The sequence below is a fragment of the Benincasa hispida genome, chromosome 12 (genome assembly GCF_009727055.1).
Source record: "Benincasa hispida cultivar B227 chromosome 12, ASM972705v1, whole genome shotgun sequence".
In the NCBI taxonomy this organism is placed as follows: domain Eukaryota; kingdom Viridiplantae; phylum Streptophyta; class Magnoliopsida; order Cucurbitales; family Cucurbitaceae; genus Benincasa; species Benincasa hispida.
Genome location: NC_052360.1, coordinates 29,823,538 through 29,840,363, shown reverse-complemented (window position 1 = coordinate 29,840,363; position 16,826 = coordinate 29,823,538). Strand labels below are relative to the sequence as shown.

The 16,826-nt window shown below is 29.7% G+C and overlaps 1 protein-coding gene across 1 annotated transcript; it reads right to left on the bottom strand.

Annotated features, from left to right (window-relative positions):
- Positions 1 to 9,726: 9,726 nt before the first annotated feature.
- On the bottom strand, positions 9,727 to 12,303 carry LOC120067820 (protein indeterminate-domain 14-like). The gene is made up of 3 exons (XM_039019415.1): positions 11,863 to 12,303; positions 11,380 to 11,788; positions 9,727 to 10,986 (listed from the first exon to the last, which is right to left on the bottom strand). The coding sequence occupies exons 1-3, from the start codon at positions 12,158 to 12,160 to the stop codon at positions 10,344 to 10,346; spliced, it is 1,350 nt and encodes a 449-aa protein (XP_038875343.1). The 5' UTR covers positions 12,161 to 12,303; the 3' UTR covers positions 9,727 to 10,343.
- Between the last annotated feature and the right edge of the window lie 4,523 nt (positions 12,304 to 16,826).

The following is a 16,826-nucleotide window of genomic DNA, read 5'->3' as shown; positions in this document are numbered from 1 at the left end:
ATTTTTTTCTTCATCTATGACATAAATGATTTCCTTAGCAGAAGCCATGTTCTTAATTTCTTAGCTAATATATCAGATATATTTGCTAGAATAATGTTTCGAGCCTTTTTATTTGCCTTAATCCATTTTTCATATGCATTCCAACCATGTTGTCTGCAGAAGATCTGAGAGATCGAAGACATTTCTCTGTTAAAACAAAATTTAAAACATCGTTTGCCAGTATATTTGATTTCCATTTTGAATAATCATTACCATTAAACATGTCAAAAGTGAGTAATTTTGAGGAATTCAACATGCTGAAACTTTAAACAAATTCTAATTAGTAAATTGTTTCTAAATCCAATTCAATTTTTGCAAAAGGAAATAATATACTCAAAATTCATTATTAATTTGTAACGATACTATAGTGAGTCAGAATAAGTGCTACCGAGAGGCAGTCAAATACTCCTTCACTAAAGCAAGACATTCTTGACTAAATACAATCTTCAGAATAACTCGTATTCCTATAGTCATTTAGTTACCGTTTTCGATCAAGAACTTGCTAAAACATAGTAATTTTGTAAGTGTAATCCTCCATTTTCAGACTTCAGAGGTCGACCCCAACGATGCTACTGAATTAGATAGTCAAGGTTGGGAATTGACTTAAGAAATCTTATCCATTTCTGGAGTTTGAGTTGTTCCGAATCCCATGTTACGAACCTCTAAGGGGATAGCTGTTTGTTAAACAACTAGCATAGGTTGCCTAAAATCAAAAAGTAAGCGCAACATAGAAATCTCATGGTCTAAACGAACGGAAGAGACTATGGGACATGTTGACACATATCTTTCACCCACTTACTATGAACTACTTCCTCTATTCACCTTATTATGGATCCATGCAAACACTTTTCGAATGGAGGTTACTTCTAAGGTGACACAAAGTCGAACATGAATCTCACGACGTGAACTCTTGGGGAAGTGAGAGCTAAGAACAACATATTGTATATGTTATTAATCTCCCACTGAAGTTTTCTAATTGTTTGGGTATATACTTTTACTTAAGTTTATTCCGGCTAACTAAACAACCTAAGTCTATGTGGTTTTATCCAAGTATAACGTTTATAACTGGATTTAACCTACATTATCTAGGTGATAAACCAATTTTAAAGCCTCACAACGCTCACGCATGCTCATAAAACTTGTTAACGACGCTCAGTATTTCTGTTATAATTCCTAAGTAGGAGGTATTTCATAGACCGTCAACTTAAGTACCTCCAGCATTAAACAGAATTATAGACCAATTGAGTTTATAATCGTGTTTTATAAGATAACGACCTATTTTAACTATTAAAACAAGTTGTCATAAAATTTAAGTGGCATGCATCTTATCTTTGCAATAGATTTTAAATGTCTAATTCATTGTATAACCCTTACAAAACCATAGACATGCTATAAGATATGCTTAAGCATTCCATACATTAATATAACAATTATATTAATCTTATGAAACTCTAATAACGTATCCTATATATATTGTAACCAATTTATAACATATATTAATGCATGAAACATGCACTCTTATGGTGGAATTTTAAATCTACATGACATATACAATATGCACATACATGTTTAATTTAAATATAATATACATCACATGCATAAATATTTAAACAACACCGATATGGACCAACATTGGCATTCTCAGCAAGCAAAAACTAGTTTATTACAAAATTAAATTTAAAAACAGCTAGAACAAGCCTCTGAACTACTCGAATCGACCCCAGACCCAAACCACCTGAACCGAACCTCCAAAGCTCCAAAAGAGGTTGAACCAGTCTAAATTAGGTTGAACCGGACCCAAGGAAGTTGAACCAATCAAACCGGACTCCTCCAGTGAATCGGTTCGCATGCATGCACGTTTATGAGCTGGGATGAGCAGCGTTGCAATACTCCATCCCTGCGTTGCAATGCCTCGGGCTTCATAAAGAACAGTGTTGCAATGTTGTATGGGTAGCGTCGCAACGCTGCCTGACAGTGGCTTCTTCTCCAGTTTTTCCAGCTGAACTTGCTTGCTTCAAACTTCAATAACAACATGGTCTCAACTCTATTGACTATGATAAAATTAAAAACTCTCAAGCATACAATTAAGCTCGTCAATCAAGAGTCATTACAAATTTAACAACAGAATCAAAGAGAAATCTTATGCCAAAACTGGATGAACACCATATCAGTTAACCAAACATGCATCTCTAGAAATTCACCCACCAAACTCAAATTAACATTAATTGAGTGCTTAAATCATGCTATGATACCAATTTTGATATCATGTGTATGTTGTTATTTGTCGTTTATGGCAAATGTGTCGTATAACCTACATCTATGGTGCTATATTGCTCTATGTGGTTCATCAAATTGTTAGAATTGATATGTGTTCTCTAATGTTCTACTTGGGTTGAAGCTCTATTGACGTGATTTTATGTAGGTTTTTCCTATTGGGATTTATTTCCTTAAGTTGTGTTACTTAGGGTCTTGTTAGGTGAGTCTGGTTAGATTTTTTTGTCCTTTTCTATTATATTTTTCTTGGTTTATATATATATATCTTGAACAACCAGTTATGAGGTTTCATTCATTTTTTCGCTTTTGCAATTGAATAACTTTTGGAAAAAATATAATCCTTCAAATTTAAATGATGTCATTATAGTTTAATAGATACTATTTCATTTTAGGGTTGCTAGACTTATCATTCAAAACTCTTCAAAGATTATAATCCTTCCTCCATCTCACTAAACCTAGCAGCTTTTATGTAACTTGTCTTTTTTTCACTTGGGGATTTATCTCTAGCCCTTCCCCTTTATTAATGTTTCCCTCACGTACTTCTTGATATATCAATGAATGGGAAGTGAGATATGATCAAGGTATTTTTGGGGTTGATGTCCTAAATCTCAGAAATTATTTTAAATGACAAAACTGCTAAAAATATTTACAAATAATAGAAAAATATCACTGTCTATCTATGGTAGACTACGATATATTACTATTTGTGTCTATCTAGTAGTCTATCATTGTCTATCGCGGTCTATCAAAGATAGAATGTGATACTTTACTATTATTTATAAATATTTTGGTTCATTTTTCTATCTTTGAAAACAAGCCTAAAAAATATTTGTTTTTTTCTTTAAATTCCGTGTTCGTGTGTGCAAGGTGCATCTGGCGCCCACCATTTCAACTTTTCAAGTTTTTACTTTTTTCCTTTTTCTTTTTTTCAGTGAGTGGTCATCTTCTGTGACTTAATCATGTATGTGGAGACATACAAGTAGATCATTTTTAAGTGATAACCTAAACGGTCTGTAGTAGATGGATAAGGTTGGGTATCTTATCCTGATGACACTACGAATATGGCCTATTTTGTAGTTGTTACAATTGTTGTAAAGTGCTACAAATGATCCGATCTTGATCACTCATGTGCAGATGTATGAGCGGAGGTACTCTATTCTAATAGTTTGTATAAGAGTATACCACGAGTCTCTCTGTATAACACCGTTGCTATAAAAGATTTACATTTCATTAGGATGACCATAAGTGATTTGACCTGAATTTTGAGTAAGTTGTGAACTCCTACCTATGAAGGCGGTCCTTTGATTCGTATGGGTGAAGAGTGGCCAGTTTCGCCAATTTAATATGCGTATCATTTTGGGGATTCATCTAATTGGGAAGCTGGGAACATAGCTACACAAGAAGGAACTTACTCCTGCCCTATAGAGGTAAGTAGATAAGTTATTCCCTTAAGTGCTAATTCTGGAGCTTAAACAATATGGTGTCACACCCTTTCATGGCTCGAGTGAGGTTTGGTTATAGTTGGATTATAGCTTATTGTTCATTAATGGGATCGATGGTACTTATGAGTTAGATGTAACTACAGAGGCAAAATAATAATTTTGACCCAGTTGCACTTACGAGCAACTTGTGAAGGTCAATGTACCATTGATTGATTATATCCAATGGACATAAAATTATATCTATAATGCAAAGAGTGCAGTTGTCGATCTTTAGTAGAGTGACTAACAGCTAATGGAAGTTGATTAATTTAATTAAAGAGTTTAGTTAATTAATCTAGGACCATTGAGCTTCACACTATTTAGGTCCATAAGATCTCCTCATTAGCTCAATTTGGATTAATGAGAATCGAATTAATTTGGATTAAGTTGAATTGTAAATTAATAAAGGTAATTAATTATATGAAAGATAAATAATATAAAATTTTTTATATGAGATATAATAATGTATGTGATACATTATAATATAAAATTTTATTTGAGAGAAAATAAATATTTGAATATGGTTCAAATATTAATGTGATTGTGATTCATATAAAAACTATAGGTTACAATTTATATAAATTTGATTTGTATTAAATAATTTAGGCTAAATGAGAGAATATTAAACTATAGGTCATATTATATGTGATATAACTATAGATTATATGTTATATTTGATGAGGGAATTATTTGATAACTCTCCCCATTATGCTTTCAACATGTGGATGTGGAAGGGCAAGGAAGTGAGAGATGAACCATCCTCTTCTTGCATTCAAATAGACACATAAGCATAAAAATTCTCTATGAATTTTGCTCTCTCAAAATCAAGAACATCATTTCTTCCAAATTTGTCTTGAAACCCACAAAACTCTCATCGATTCTCTGTCCTTCAAGAATACTGAGGTTTCTACGTGATTGTGTCCAAAGTTTGGTTGTTGCGTTCTTTTCTGGTTGTTCGTGAGTTCAAAGGAAATTCGAAGAGTACGTGACTTTGAGAAGAACGTGAAGATTTTTTGTCTTCAAGTATAAGTGATCTATTGATCCCTTCTTCCACTTTAAGTTCTGTATAAAGCATGTTTAGTTGAAATGTTAATTCTATGTTTCGTCTTTTGTATGGTTTTAATGTTCTATAAAATAAAATTGGAATATCCATCCTTTTCGCACAAAGTATCATCTACTCTTTCAGGTGCTCAAATGTGTAACTTAGTTCTGGTCATCTATTAACCCATATCTATGTATCTTTTTCAATAATAATAATAATAATAACCTTTGAAAAATAACATATATATATATATATATACACACAATTTTCCTGCAGTGGAAGGGCAAAAAAGACCATTTAAATTAGAGAAATCCTAGCCCAAAGAGTTGGAAATTTAAACACTAGCTACTGCCCAATAATTAAATGCTTTCATGATTAAAGGTAAAGGGCATATATTTTCCAGAGTTTAGAGCTTTTAGTTTTCCTTTCAATTTCTACTAAATAATTCAAATTAACTTTTTTGAAAGAAAAAAAAAAGTCACTTTCACCTTTTTATTGAATTTATGAACCAAAATCATTCATTTAATAGCTCCAAGTTTATTTCAAAATTTTCAAGCATATTTAACTTTAACTACCCTATATGACATTTAAATAACCAGACTATTGTCTTTATCTTAGTCCATTTTATTCTGTGCAAAGCAGACAAGAAAAGGTAAAGAAAACTATAAGGCTACATTTGGGGAGCAATTTTAAAATTATTAAATTTATTCTTGTCGGGTTCAAAAGCAGTTTTAATCATTTAAAATCAATTTTAATTAATGATATATCGAAAATCATATTTCAAAGTATAAACTTATCCTAAAATTGATTTTGATAATGATTAAAGACAGATTCCAAAGTGATTAACTTGTAATTTGGATAATTTCAAAATCATTTCCAAACCGCTCGTATTTTTATTATACAACATAGCCACACACACTGAGATATATTCATATCATATCACAACACAAAGAACATCCTATTGGGTTCATATTTTTTTATTATTAGTTTATTTATTATATTGTATTTAAAAAGAAGTATAAATTTCAAGTTAGTGCTATGGAGGGTCCAAGAAGAAGAAGAAGAAGAAGCTAGCTGAGGAAGAAAATTCTAGAGGACCATGATGTAAAGGGAAAGTTCAATATGTGGTGAAAATGAAAAAGGTAAAAAACACATGGTCCCAACAAAGTAAATTCAAAAGAGACTGAAAAATTAAACCTTTTTCTTCTCTCTTTCTTCCTTTCTTTTGTTGTTTCCTTATATTCCTTTTACTTGTGCTTGGAGTTAAAATAATGAAGAAGAAGAAGAAACCAATAATTACACACAACTTCTCATACTTTTCTTTTAAATACAAACAATTACAATATTTACCCAAGAAGCTAATTAAATGGAAAGCTGCCATTTTTCATTTTCTTGTCACTTTCGTAGAATTTTGATGGAAGACTAATTTTATTTAGATTATTAAGTGTGAGTTGAATTTTTTTATTACAACAACAAGGTGGGGACTTGAACCTCCAACCTCTAAAGAAAGATGTTAATATTATTGAGTCAAACTTATTTTGATGATGTGTGAGTTAATTTTTAAATGAAATCAAGTGAAAATAGGTATAAATCTTACTCACAAAGAGTCTTAAATAAATTGATTAAGCAATAAAACCTTAGAGTTTAAAATTAATATAATTGTTAACTTGAGGTTTTAGCTCATACAACTTGAGTATAAAGTGATTTTTTTCCTAAACTTTTTAAGCATAGAAACATAAGTAGGATACACAATTATCCCGTTCTAATCTAATATATAAACTTAGTTAAATTATAAGTTCAGTCCCTGAACTTTAAAGTTTGTGTTAATTAATAATTCTATAGACTTGAAAATAGTCTAATTTATGAACTTTTAATTCTTTATTGAATAGGTTCTTGAATATAACTTTTTTTAACAAAGTTCTTAGTAGGTGTACCATGTCATCTCAACTAAATTGATACAACCTTAATATCCTCATCACACCTCGGGTCTAATAGAGCTGCATTCATTAAAATAATAATAATAATAATAATAAAGATATAGTATATATACAAAGAGAGCTAGAAAAGAGCTCAAATGCAAAAGGCAAACATATCAAGGTTAGAGGCCGAAAATCTTCCAGCTTAAAGTTGTAGATGAAGTATCGTAATTTTTAAAATTATTAGACATAAAATTGAACTTTGTAACATATATTACATACATTTAAAACTTATAGGCCTATTAGACACAACTATAAAATTTAAGAGACTAAACTTGCAATGCGGTAACATTAAATTTCAGGCAACAAAATTCCATTGAACTATAACTTTTTTAAAAAGCTCTCTTAACTTTGGATTTTGTATCAAAATAATAAGTCCCTAAGTTTTAATTTTATGTCTAAAAGATCTTTTATCAGCTTAACATTTTTTTAAATTTAGAAACTTACTAGACATTAAATTAAAATCTGTAATATTCTTTTAGACAAAAAAAAATCCAACTTTATATATAATAGATTCGATTTTTAAAATGTTGATATATCAAAATCTCATTACACACAAATTTGAAAGTTTTAAGAATTTATTTGTCATTTCTAAAATTTTGGAAACTACTAGACATAAAATATAAGTCTAGTAAGGTATTTCATACATTTAAAACTTATTGACCTATTGACACAACCATAAAAATTAAGAGACTAACTTGTAATGTAACATTAAACTTCATGTGACAACTCTTCCAAATCTACTTCCAATTTACACAAGTATGGAGCGCTAAAGGTGCATCAACCTAATTGAGATGTCTAGGTACACCTACTGATCTTATCTATCTTTTGTATATTTGTTAAAAAAAATCTACATAAATGCATATTTTTAGATGATTAACCTACGTGTCAAATGTCCTCTAAATGACTAATAATATAGTAGGTTAGTATTATTTTCTTTAATACCGATCTTACCTTAATGATGAAAAAATGTATTTATTCTTTTTGGAAAAAATACCTTTCCGGTCTTTAAGTTTTCGATCTAGTTTCTATTAGGTTTCAAAATGTTACACATTTAATCCTTACGTTATGATTGAAATTTAGTCTATAGGTTTCAAATTGTTATAATTTTATACTTGCTATTTGAGTTTTGTTTCAATTTGGCCCCTAGCTCAAGATGTAAACTTTTAATCTCAATTTTTCACTAAATACTCATTTCTTTAGTGTTAATATCGGTTAATAAATTTAAAAAAATTAAAATAATTATAATTAATTAAGTTTCATTATTTTTTATCACTGCTAAAATTAAAATTAAATTCTTACAACATAATTATTTTAGATTAATTAATAAACATTGATGTCAATGGTTGAAAATTGATATTTAACGAAAAAATCAAGGTTTTAAAAATGTAAGATCTTAAAACTTTGATCCAAATTGAAATAAGATTCAAATTTTAACCGAAAAAATGGTAACATATTGAAATTTAAAAACTAACCAAACTCAAAATTTAAAAACTAGATATAAACGCAAGGATTGAAAGATATTTTATCTTTTTTTTTTTTTTTTTGTCTCTCCCACATCTCATGGATTCATTTGGATGTGTTTTTTTTTTTCTTTTCGAAGTGTGAGAGGGACGAGTGCCTGAGCATGAGGAAAAGCAACTGTGGCACTGAAAAACATGGTGGGTTTCTTAATAAGCATTTACGTTTTACAAAGGAACACAAATGCATTGAAAACGACCTTACACATTTCTATTTCTTTTTTTGTTTATTATTTTTTTTAATTTTCTCTCTATAAAATTGCCTGAGGTAGATCTTTAAAAAAATTATATTAAAAAATAAAAATAAAAATAAAAAAAAATCGCATATAACACATACAAAGAGGGTCACAAGAACCTTTTCCTTTATTTTTCTTTGTTTAAAAGCTTCATTCCTTTAATACAATAGGATGGTCCCCAAAACAAGTAAAATATATCTCTCTCTCAACCCTCTATATATGAATATTTGTATGTCTATTTACATATATTTCAGACCCTCATTCATTTCCTCTATTTATGATATGGGCCCATCTATCATTTGGAATAATACTCACTCCCCCCAATTTATTTTTAGCATCCCCATTGAACTCCGTTGTCGAGGGCTTGAGTTCTAATTTTTAGGTTTGATATTCTCGGGTCTGAGCCTTAAGAGCAGGTATGACTCTGCTCTTGAATATAGGAGAACATAGCTCCTACTCCTGATTATCCAAAAAAAAAAAAAAAAACAATAGAATCGTTGTGATTGTCATCTAATAACTACCGGGTATGAATTTAAAAAAAAGTTACACATCCTCTATTAATCATGAAAAATTTAAAGATGTATACTACAATTTCTCTCTCGTACATTAAACGATACAAAACTGCCTACACATATTATGACAACCTTTTCGAATAATTTCTCTGAAAAACAAGTCATCTAAGTACTCTCTCTTCCCCACCCCCCACCCCCCACCCCCCGTCTAACTTAGGGTTTGAGTCTATGTATATAGCTTCTAATTTATGTGTGTAACAAATTTCGAAATTATGTTCATGAATATAATCTAATCATATATGGCCTTTTCTTCCATTTTTGCAATATAATTATAGAACCAAATTAAGAAATAGACCTTCCCAACTAAAGAAGGGAGTGAAAAGGAAATATTTTTTAACTTTGTAATTAACTCTATTGGTGATTAATTTAATAACACATAATTGAACTAGAGAAGCAAATTATATATTAATTCAAATCCTTCACCTATTTGTCTGGCCTTTCTCTATTTTTGCTAGTAAAATATTCAACATGTTAGTTAGGTTTTACTGTGGTAAAAATGAGAAGGGATGAAAATTCTTACCATCTGTTATTACATTAAATAATAATGAAAAAAGAAAGTACTGAAAAAAATGTTTCTTCTTCCCACACAATAATGAGTGATTCTTTTATATTATTATTGTACTTTTGAAGAATTCAAACAATGGATTTTTCTTTGCAGCTAAAAACCAACATAAATTATTAAAACCTAACACCTCAAGTTTTTCGCCCCTCGAGACACTGCAATAATCATCACATATACAATAATTCAACAAAATCATGAGTCTAAAAAGAAAGAAGAGGGAAAAAAAATACAAATACACACAAACAACAAAATTACCAAACCCTACACAATTTTAATCCAATGTACCTCCATATCTTGATTCAATTGTTGAATTTTGTGTCGTATTTTACGAGACGATATCTTCAAAAATTAATAACCCTAAAAGTTGTGTCGTCTTGAAAAATCATATGATTTTGGTGATATTGTTTAAAGAGACTAGAACAATATAGTTGTTGATCATTCTACACTGTTAGATGTAGAAATTTTTTGATCAAACGGATATTAGGGCGACTTCTTCTAAAACTTTCGATCAAATTACTTTTTTTTAAAAAAATTGTTAGATGTTTTTAAAAGAAGATACGAGGTAGGTTAGTATGCACCCGAATATCTCAACAAGGTCGACATATTCTTAATCACATTGTTCTAGACTCTTTAAATATACTTCACTCGCCATCACCCTCTGTCGTGGCAGATGACATGTAACTGATGGCGAGTGAGGTTTCCTCGGGCACGACAGAGCTCATGTGAAAATGCAACCGGCAAGTTTGGCAAGTGATTTCCATAATGGTGGAGCTCATTTTCCGGCTTGCTTCTTCCTTCAAGATCCTTGCTTTCTCCAACTCGGCTTGAGCTTGCTGCCGTATCATTTTGGCATTTGCAAACTCGACCTCAGCGATTTCAATTTGTCGTTTCGCCTCTCGTCTTGCTTCATCTGCATATGCCTTCTCCGCTATTGCTAGCTCGAGCTGACGCTCGTCGTTCGGTTCTTTGTTAGACCCAATTGAAAGCTTTAGAAAAGCTGAGCTTGGAGAAGAGAGATGAAGCTCGAGATCGTGGTGATCGGGTAAATTAATGTTGATGTTTCGATCTGAGTTTGATGATAAGATTGGAAACCCTCGTAATGGAGTAGCCATTTGAAAGCTATGATCTTTGCTGGTGGAGGCGCCGGTGTAAGAAACTGATCGTGAGCTATAGGGTTGCAATAACAGTGGCGGCGGTGGTGGCGACCGTGCCACCGGCTGCAACTGATCGGACCCCATCTGGCGGAGATTGCAATTGTCTTGGTGCTCTATGAAACTCTCCACTCTGAAGAGGAAACCCAAGAAGGAAAATTTGTCTATTACATAAATGGGAAAAATACTATATATGTAATAGTACAATAATGAATAAAGAAACTATTTTCAATATAATTCAACCTTATATTACCAATATTAATTTCTCCATTTATATAAAGAGAAGGAAATCAAAGTAAGTCAGCCTAAAACAAAGTAATAATAAGATAAATCTAATATATTTTCTTTCTGAAATCTTAGTTTTTATAACATTCTACATTGATAAAATTAAGATTAGAAAGTTGATTAAGTAGTAGAGAAAATGATGATGAATATAACGGAAAAATGGATGGAATTTTGATTAATGTTTGAATTAGGTTTTGGAACGATTAATTAATTAAAAGAAAAATGAAGAGAGAGAAGGGACCTGGAAAAGACACGACCACAATCACAAGAGTGGCCACGAGTGCCACAAGTTTTGAGGTGAGCTTTGAAATCAGAATGAACAGCATAAGCCTTAGAGCACTTATCACAAACCCACTGTTTTTGGTTGCTGTGTTTTCTCCGGAAGTGCTTTTTTATACCCACTAGATCACCAAGCGCATGACAAGGATCATGGTGGAGACACGTCGGCTCCGGACAAACAAACACCTTTTTTTTCACACTCTCCCCCGTCGTCTCCGCCCTCTTCAGCAACTTCCAAGGCACTTTGTGACGCCGCCGGTGCATCTGAAGATTCTGATCCCTTTGAAACCCTTGATTGCATATCTCACATACATACCGATCCGATTCAAGAAGCGTTTTTGGAGATAAAGAAACCACTTCCGCATCCGGATCTAAATCACCCATTTCTAATTCTTCAATTATATATATAAAAACGAGTAGAATAATAATAGCAATTATTAATTACCTGGAGTGCCTGCGGGTCTTCTTTTTCTTTTGCTGGTGATGGCATATTGGTCAGAATTGGAAGGAGGAGGAGGAGGAGGAGGAGGAGGAGGAGGAAGAGGAAGGCCACTAGAAGAAGAAGAAGAAGATTTCTTCAACATGATTATGATGAAATGAAGAATAATAATGAAAAAGGAAAATTTATGTGAAGGGTTTCTTTTTTGTGTATGGTAATGGTGGGATATTGGGAGTGAAAAAAGATGAATATAAAAGGAGGAGATAATTGGGAGGATGGGGCTGCCTGACCACGCAGATGACATTAGCTTCTAATGTAAGGGCCCCTTTTCTTCTTTTCTTTTCTTTTCTTTTCTTTCTACAAATATATATATATAGTAAATAGTATATCACTTGCACATTGGTTTGGTTTTTGGTTTTTTTAATAATACTTTACTGTTAGTTGGACTCTAACTATTTTTTCTTATTGTTTTTCTTTAGGTCAATTACATAGTGTCACGTCACAAACTTATTAATTTTTTTTTTCAAAAAAGAGGTTTGGCCAGTAGTAATTAAGGATTTATTATATTTCTCTTCTTTCAAATTTTATTCCTTCTTTTTCTTTGAACAGATCACTTTATTTCTCAGTGTATCAAACAGAGAAAATTTGTTTTTGGCTTTAGGATTTAAAATAATGGACTATATAAATTCTCTAATTCTACTAGTGCTCATCTCTTCATCAATGTTATGATATTTTCTCTCTAATAGTAATATGCTCTCTCCCTTCTATCTATGGACATAACTAATTCTATGTTGTTTTTCTATATATCTTTGATTGTCAATTTCATAACATCGAGGTTTGATCTTTTAAACTTTTAACGTCATTTTTCTTTTTAAATTTTGAATCTATTTTATTTTGGTCAAACTCGTAGAAAATGCAATTTGTTTCTTATCATTACTTTTATTGCATAATTGTTGTGACGGGTGGATATTGGATAATGTCGTTGCTTCAAATATGTTGATGTGTGAGGATGTAGTTGAGGGATGGATATTAGATGGAAAAATCATAATTAAAGTTAAAAATATATATTTTTTAATATGTAGGAATAAAAGAATGAAAAGTATAAAAGTTAATTAAATTTAGAGATTGAAAATGGATATGAACTTTAATTTTAAAAAGTTTGAGTAAATATTAGGTTTAGAATATTCTTAATCTAGTCTCTTCACTTTTTTTTCTTTGCTTTTTTTTTTTTTAACTTTCTAAAAGTTTCTTTTGTTTAGTACTTTGAACTTTTCTACATATTTTATTTAGTCTTCATTGGGTAACAAGTTTGTATTGATGAATATAATAGATATATTAGATCATATCCTTCTGAAATTTGGATGCATATCAAAATTAAATATACATGTGATTTATAACAAACCATCCTCAAATGATGTCAAACAAAACCAATGTCATATGCAATATATATAGAAATTTATATATCACAAATAACCAAAAAAACAAATAGATTAATATAAATAATCAAAAAATTTGAAATTAGGGAGATCAAGACTAATCAACTTATAACAATTACTCGGAAACCAAAATATAATTTAAATTCAAAATCATGGTTAATATATTATTTTTCAGTTCAACTCAAATAATACAACTGAGAACAACATATGAGAGGTCAAGGGAACAGTGGCGTACCAAGATATATGAACTAGTTGAGCTATGATTAAAAAAAAGGTATATTGCAAAACTTCTAATGGTTTTTTAATCGAACTTTTAATTTCGAGGTTGATAATACACACTGTACTAGTTGAGCTATGATTATTTTAGAGATTTGAACTTCCAACATCAAGAAAATGAGTATATTTTAACGAGTATTAAACTATGCTCATTTCAATAAATACATAGTAAATATATCTTCATGAATCACAATGATTAAAAAATTGTAAAATACTAAACCTACATAAACATAACTTAGTGGATAAAAGTAAAGGTAATATTTAGAAAATAAACAAAAATAAAACAAATAAACAATTATATTTTTACCATGAACTTACCACAAGAAAATTAATGAATAACTGCCACACTCTCATATGATACAGAAATTAAAAGTAGCTTAATAATTACACTGTTATTAACCAAATATTAACAATCAAGTGGTATAAGATGACATATTAATTATTTTTTTTTCCACAAAACTATATTCACCAAAAAGGAAAAAAGAAGATTGCATGATTGTGTACCAAACACAAAGTCAAAAGAGAATCAAACACCTCATTTTTCCCCCTTTCTTTTAGGCTAATTATAAACGTAACATATGATAAGGGTCCGATATAATTTTTTTTTTTTTTTAAAAAAGAAAAAAGAAAAAAACCAACTTTATGTAATCACAAATTTGTGTGAGAAAATAATACAACACGAGCATAATTCAGCAATTCCTGAACTTATAAGACTTACACTCTCAATCAATAGATTAGAGGAGGTTTGAGTCTCTCTACCTCAAATTATTTCTAAAAACAATTGATATAGATCTCTTTAAAAATTATTTAGTTTTTTTTACGATTTAAACTTATAAACCTCCCTTCCAGTTCCAGTTCCACCTCCATTTTTTTTTTTTTTATCTTATTGTTACCAATATTTTCAAAAGATCAAGTTGAGTTTTCAGAAATAGAAAAAGTAGTTTTTTTTTAAAAAAAAAAATTCACTAAAAATTTAACTCTTTTACTTAAAAAGATGCATATCATTGTAAATTAAGAGACTTGATTTTCAAAAACCAAAAATCAAAATCTCATAGGATCTGGCTATAATATTTCATTCCAATATAAGAACAAAATTTTTTCTTCAGTACAACATCTATGAGGTGGGGGATTGAAATTCCAACCTCAAATACTATTGAGTTAAACTCACTTTAACAATATAAAAACAAGTTAAAAAAATATTCTCGTGCCCACATTTTTTTTTTTTTTTTTTTTGAAATTATGTGACAAAAAGTAGAAGGTTGAGCATTAATAACATTAGCAATTATTGGTTATAGGAAAATAAGTATATGGAAAATAAATTAAAGACAAAGTTCACAATCCAACAAAATGATCTTTTATTTCTTTCTTCTTCAACCAGTAAAAAAGATATTTGAACTTTAGATATGTTCTTTTTAGCTGTCATGGTGAGACAAACCAAAACACACTTTCATCAAAAAGAGAAATGGTGTTATAAAATAATATGATAGGGAAATAAAAAGTGAAAATCCAATTAAAAATAAAAATAAATGAGTTTGACTTGAAGGGTAGATATTCAAAAAAGTAATTGTCTACTATAAAATATGTACACATAAAAGTATAAACTTTAATTTTGTTGAGTTGGAAAGAAGAGGGAAGAGAGATTGGGGGGCACACAAGCTGTCTTCTGAGAAAGAATTTAAAAATATATATATATAAAAAATAAAATAAAATAAAATAAAAAATTAAAGGCATAGGACATAATCATGCTTCCCAAGTGTCTTGGATTCCAAATCTAATAAACCTTTCTTTTATACTAATTTTAAACAACTTTAATTATAATAAAAACACACTAACACTTTTCACTTTTGTCTTAATCAAAACTTCATTAATTAATCCCCAAATTAATTCTTTAATTGCACCTACCTAGCTAACTTTACAATCAATATACCAAAAAAAAAAATCTTATATTTTTCACACTTCCTATAAAAGCTAGAAAAGGAAAAAGTTCTTTTTCCCCTATTGTAAGCGTCCATAATTATTGAATATAATAATTTTTTTTTGTCAGGCTAACCAATATCTAAAATTCCGTTTGATAACTATTTGGATTTTAATTTTTTTTTTTAAATTAAGCTTATAGACATTATTTTCACATTTAAATTTCTTTCTTTGTTATACTTTTTACCAATGGTTTAAAAATTCAGGCCAAAATTTTGAAAACTAAAAGAAATAGCTTTTAAAAACTTGTTTTTTTTAGCATTTGACTAAGAATTCAACCATTGTACTTGAGAAATATGCAAATAATTGTAAAAAATGGGGAGAAAATATGCTTAATTTAAAAAAAAAAACAAAAACAAAAAACGAAATGGTTACCAAAATGGACCTTAATTTTTTGTTTTTGTTTTTTAAAATTAAACATATAGACACTATTTTTACCTCCAAATTTCTTTCTTTGTATTCACTTTTTATCAATGGTTTAAAAAACCAAACTAAACTCTGAAAACTAAAATAAATAAATAAATAAATAGCTTTAAAAAACTTATTTTTGTTTTTGTAATTTGGCTAAGAATTCAACAATTATACTTAAAGAAATATGCAAGTCATTGTAAGAAATTGAGAGGAAATATGATTAATTTTCAAAAACCAAAAATAAAAAACGAAATGGTTATTAAACGGGGCATAATATTTTAGTGAAGTTATAATCTTAACATGTTATAGTATGATATCTCTTGTATCTCGTTAAATTGGAAGATTTTCTTCTAACCCCTCCTTCATTTTCATTATTGTTATTGACTTTTGAGTTCTTCCCTCGCTCAACCTTGTATTTCATTGATTTTGCACTAATTAATAACATGTTTTTGGATAAGATATGATGAGAGTGCTACGGATGTCAACCTATTTAAGATATTCTAGTGCATCTCCTAATCCCTCGCTGCATATCTTATTAAAAAAAAACAAGTTATATTAATTGTTGAGAGTAAAATAACAAAAAAAAAAAACAGCAATTATTTAATTGGGGGCAATATATATATGTATAACCTGATGTTTGTCTCATTTTCTTCAATTTATTATTATGTTTTTATGTATTGATTTAGTTTAATTTTAATCCATGCTTAGCTTTTTAGAAGGATTGCTAATCTAAAGATTTCATTAAAATTAATAATCATCACATAACATAAATAAAGGGGAGAAAAATTAGAAATAATACTAAGGCTAAGACCCTCCATAGATTTAATTTTCTCAAACTCTCGATAATAGTCTCTTATTATTGGTCCATTAATT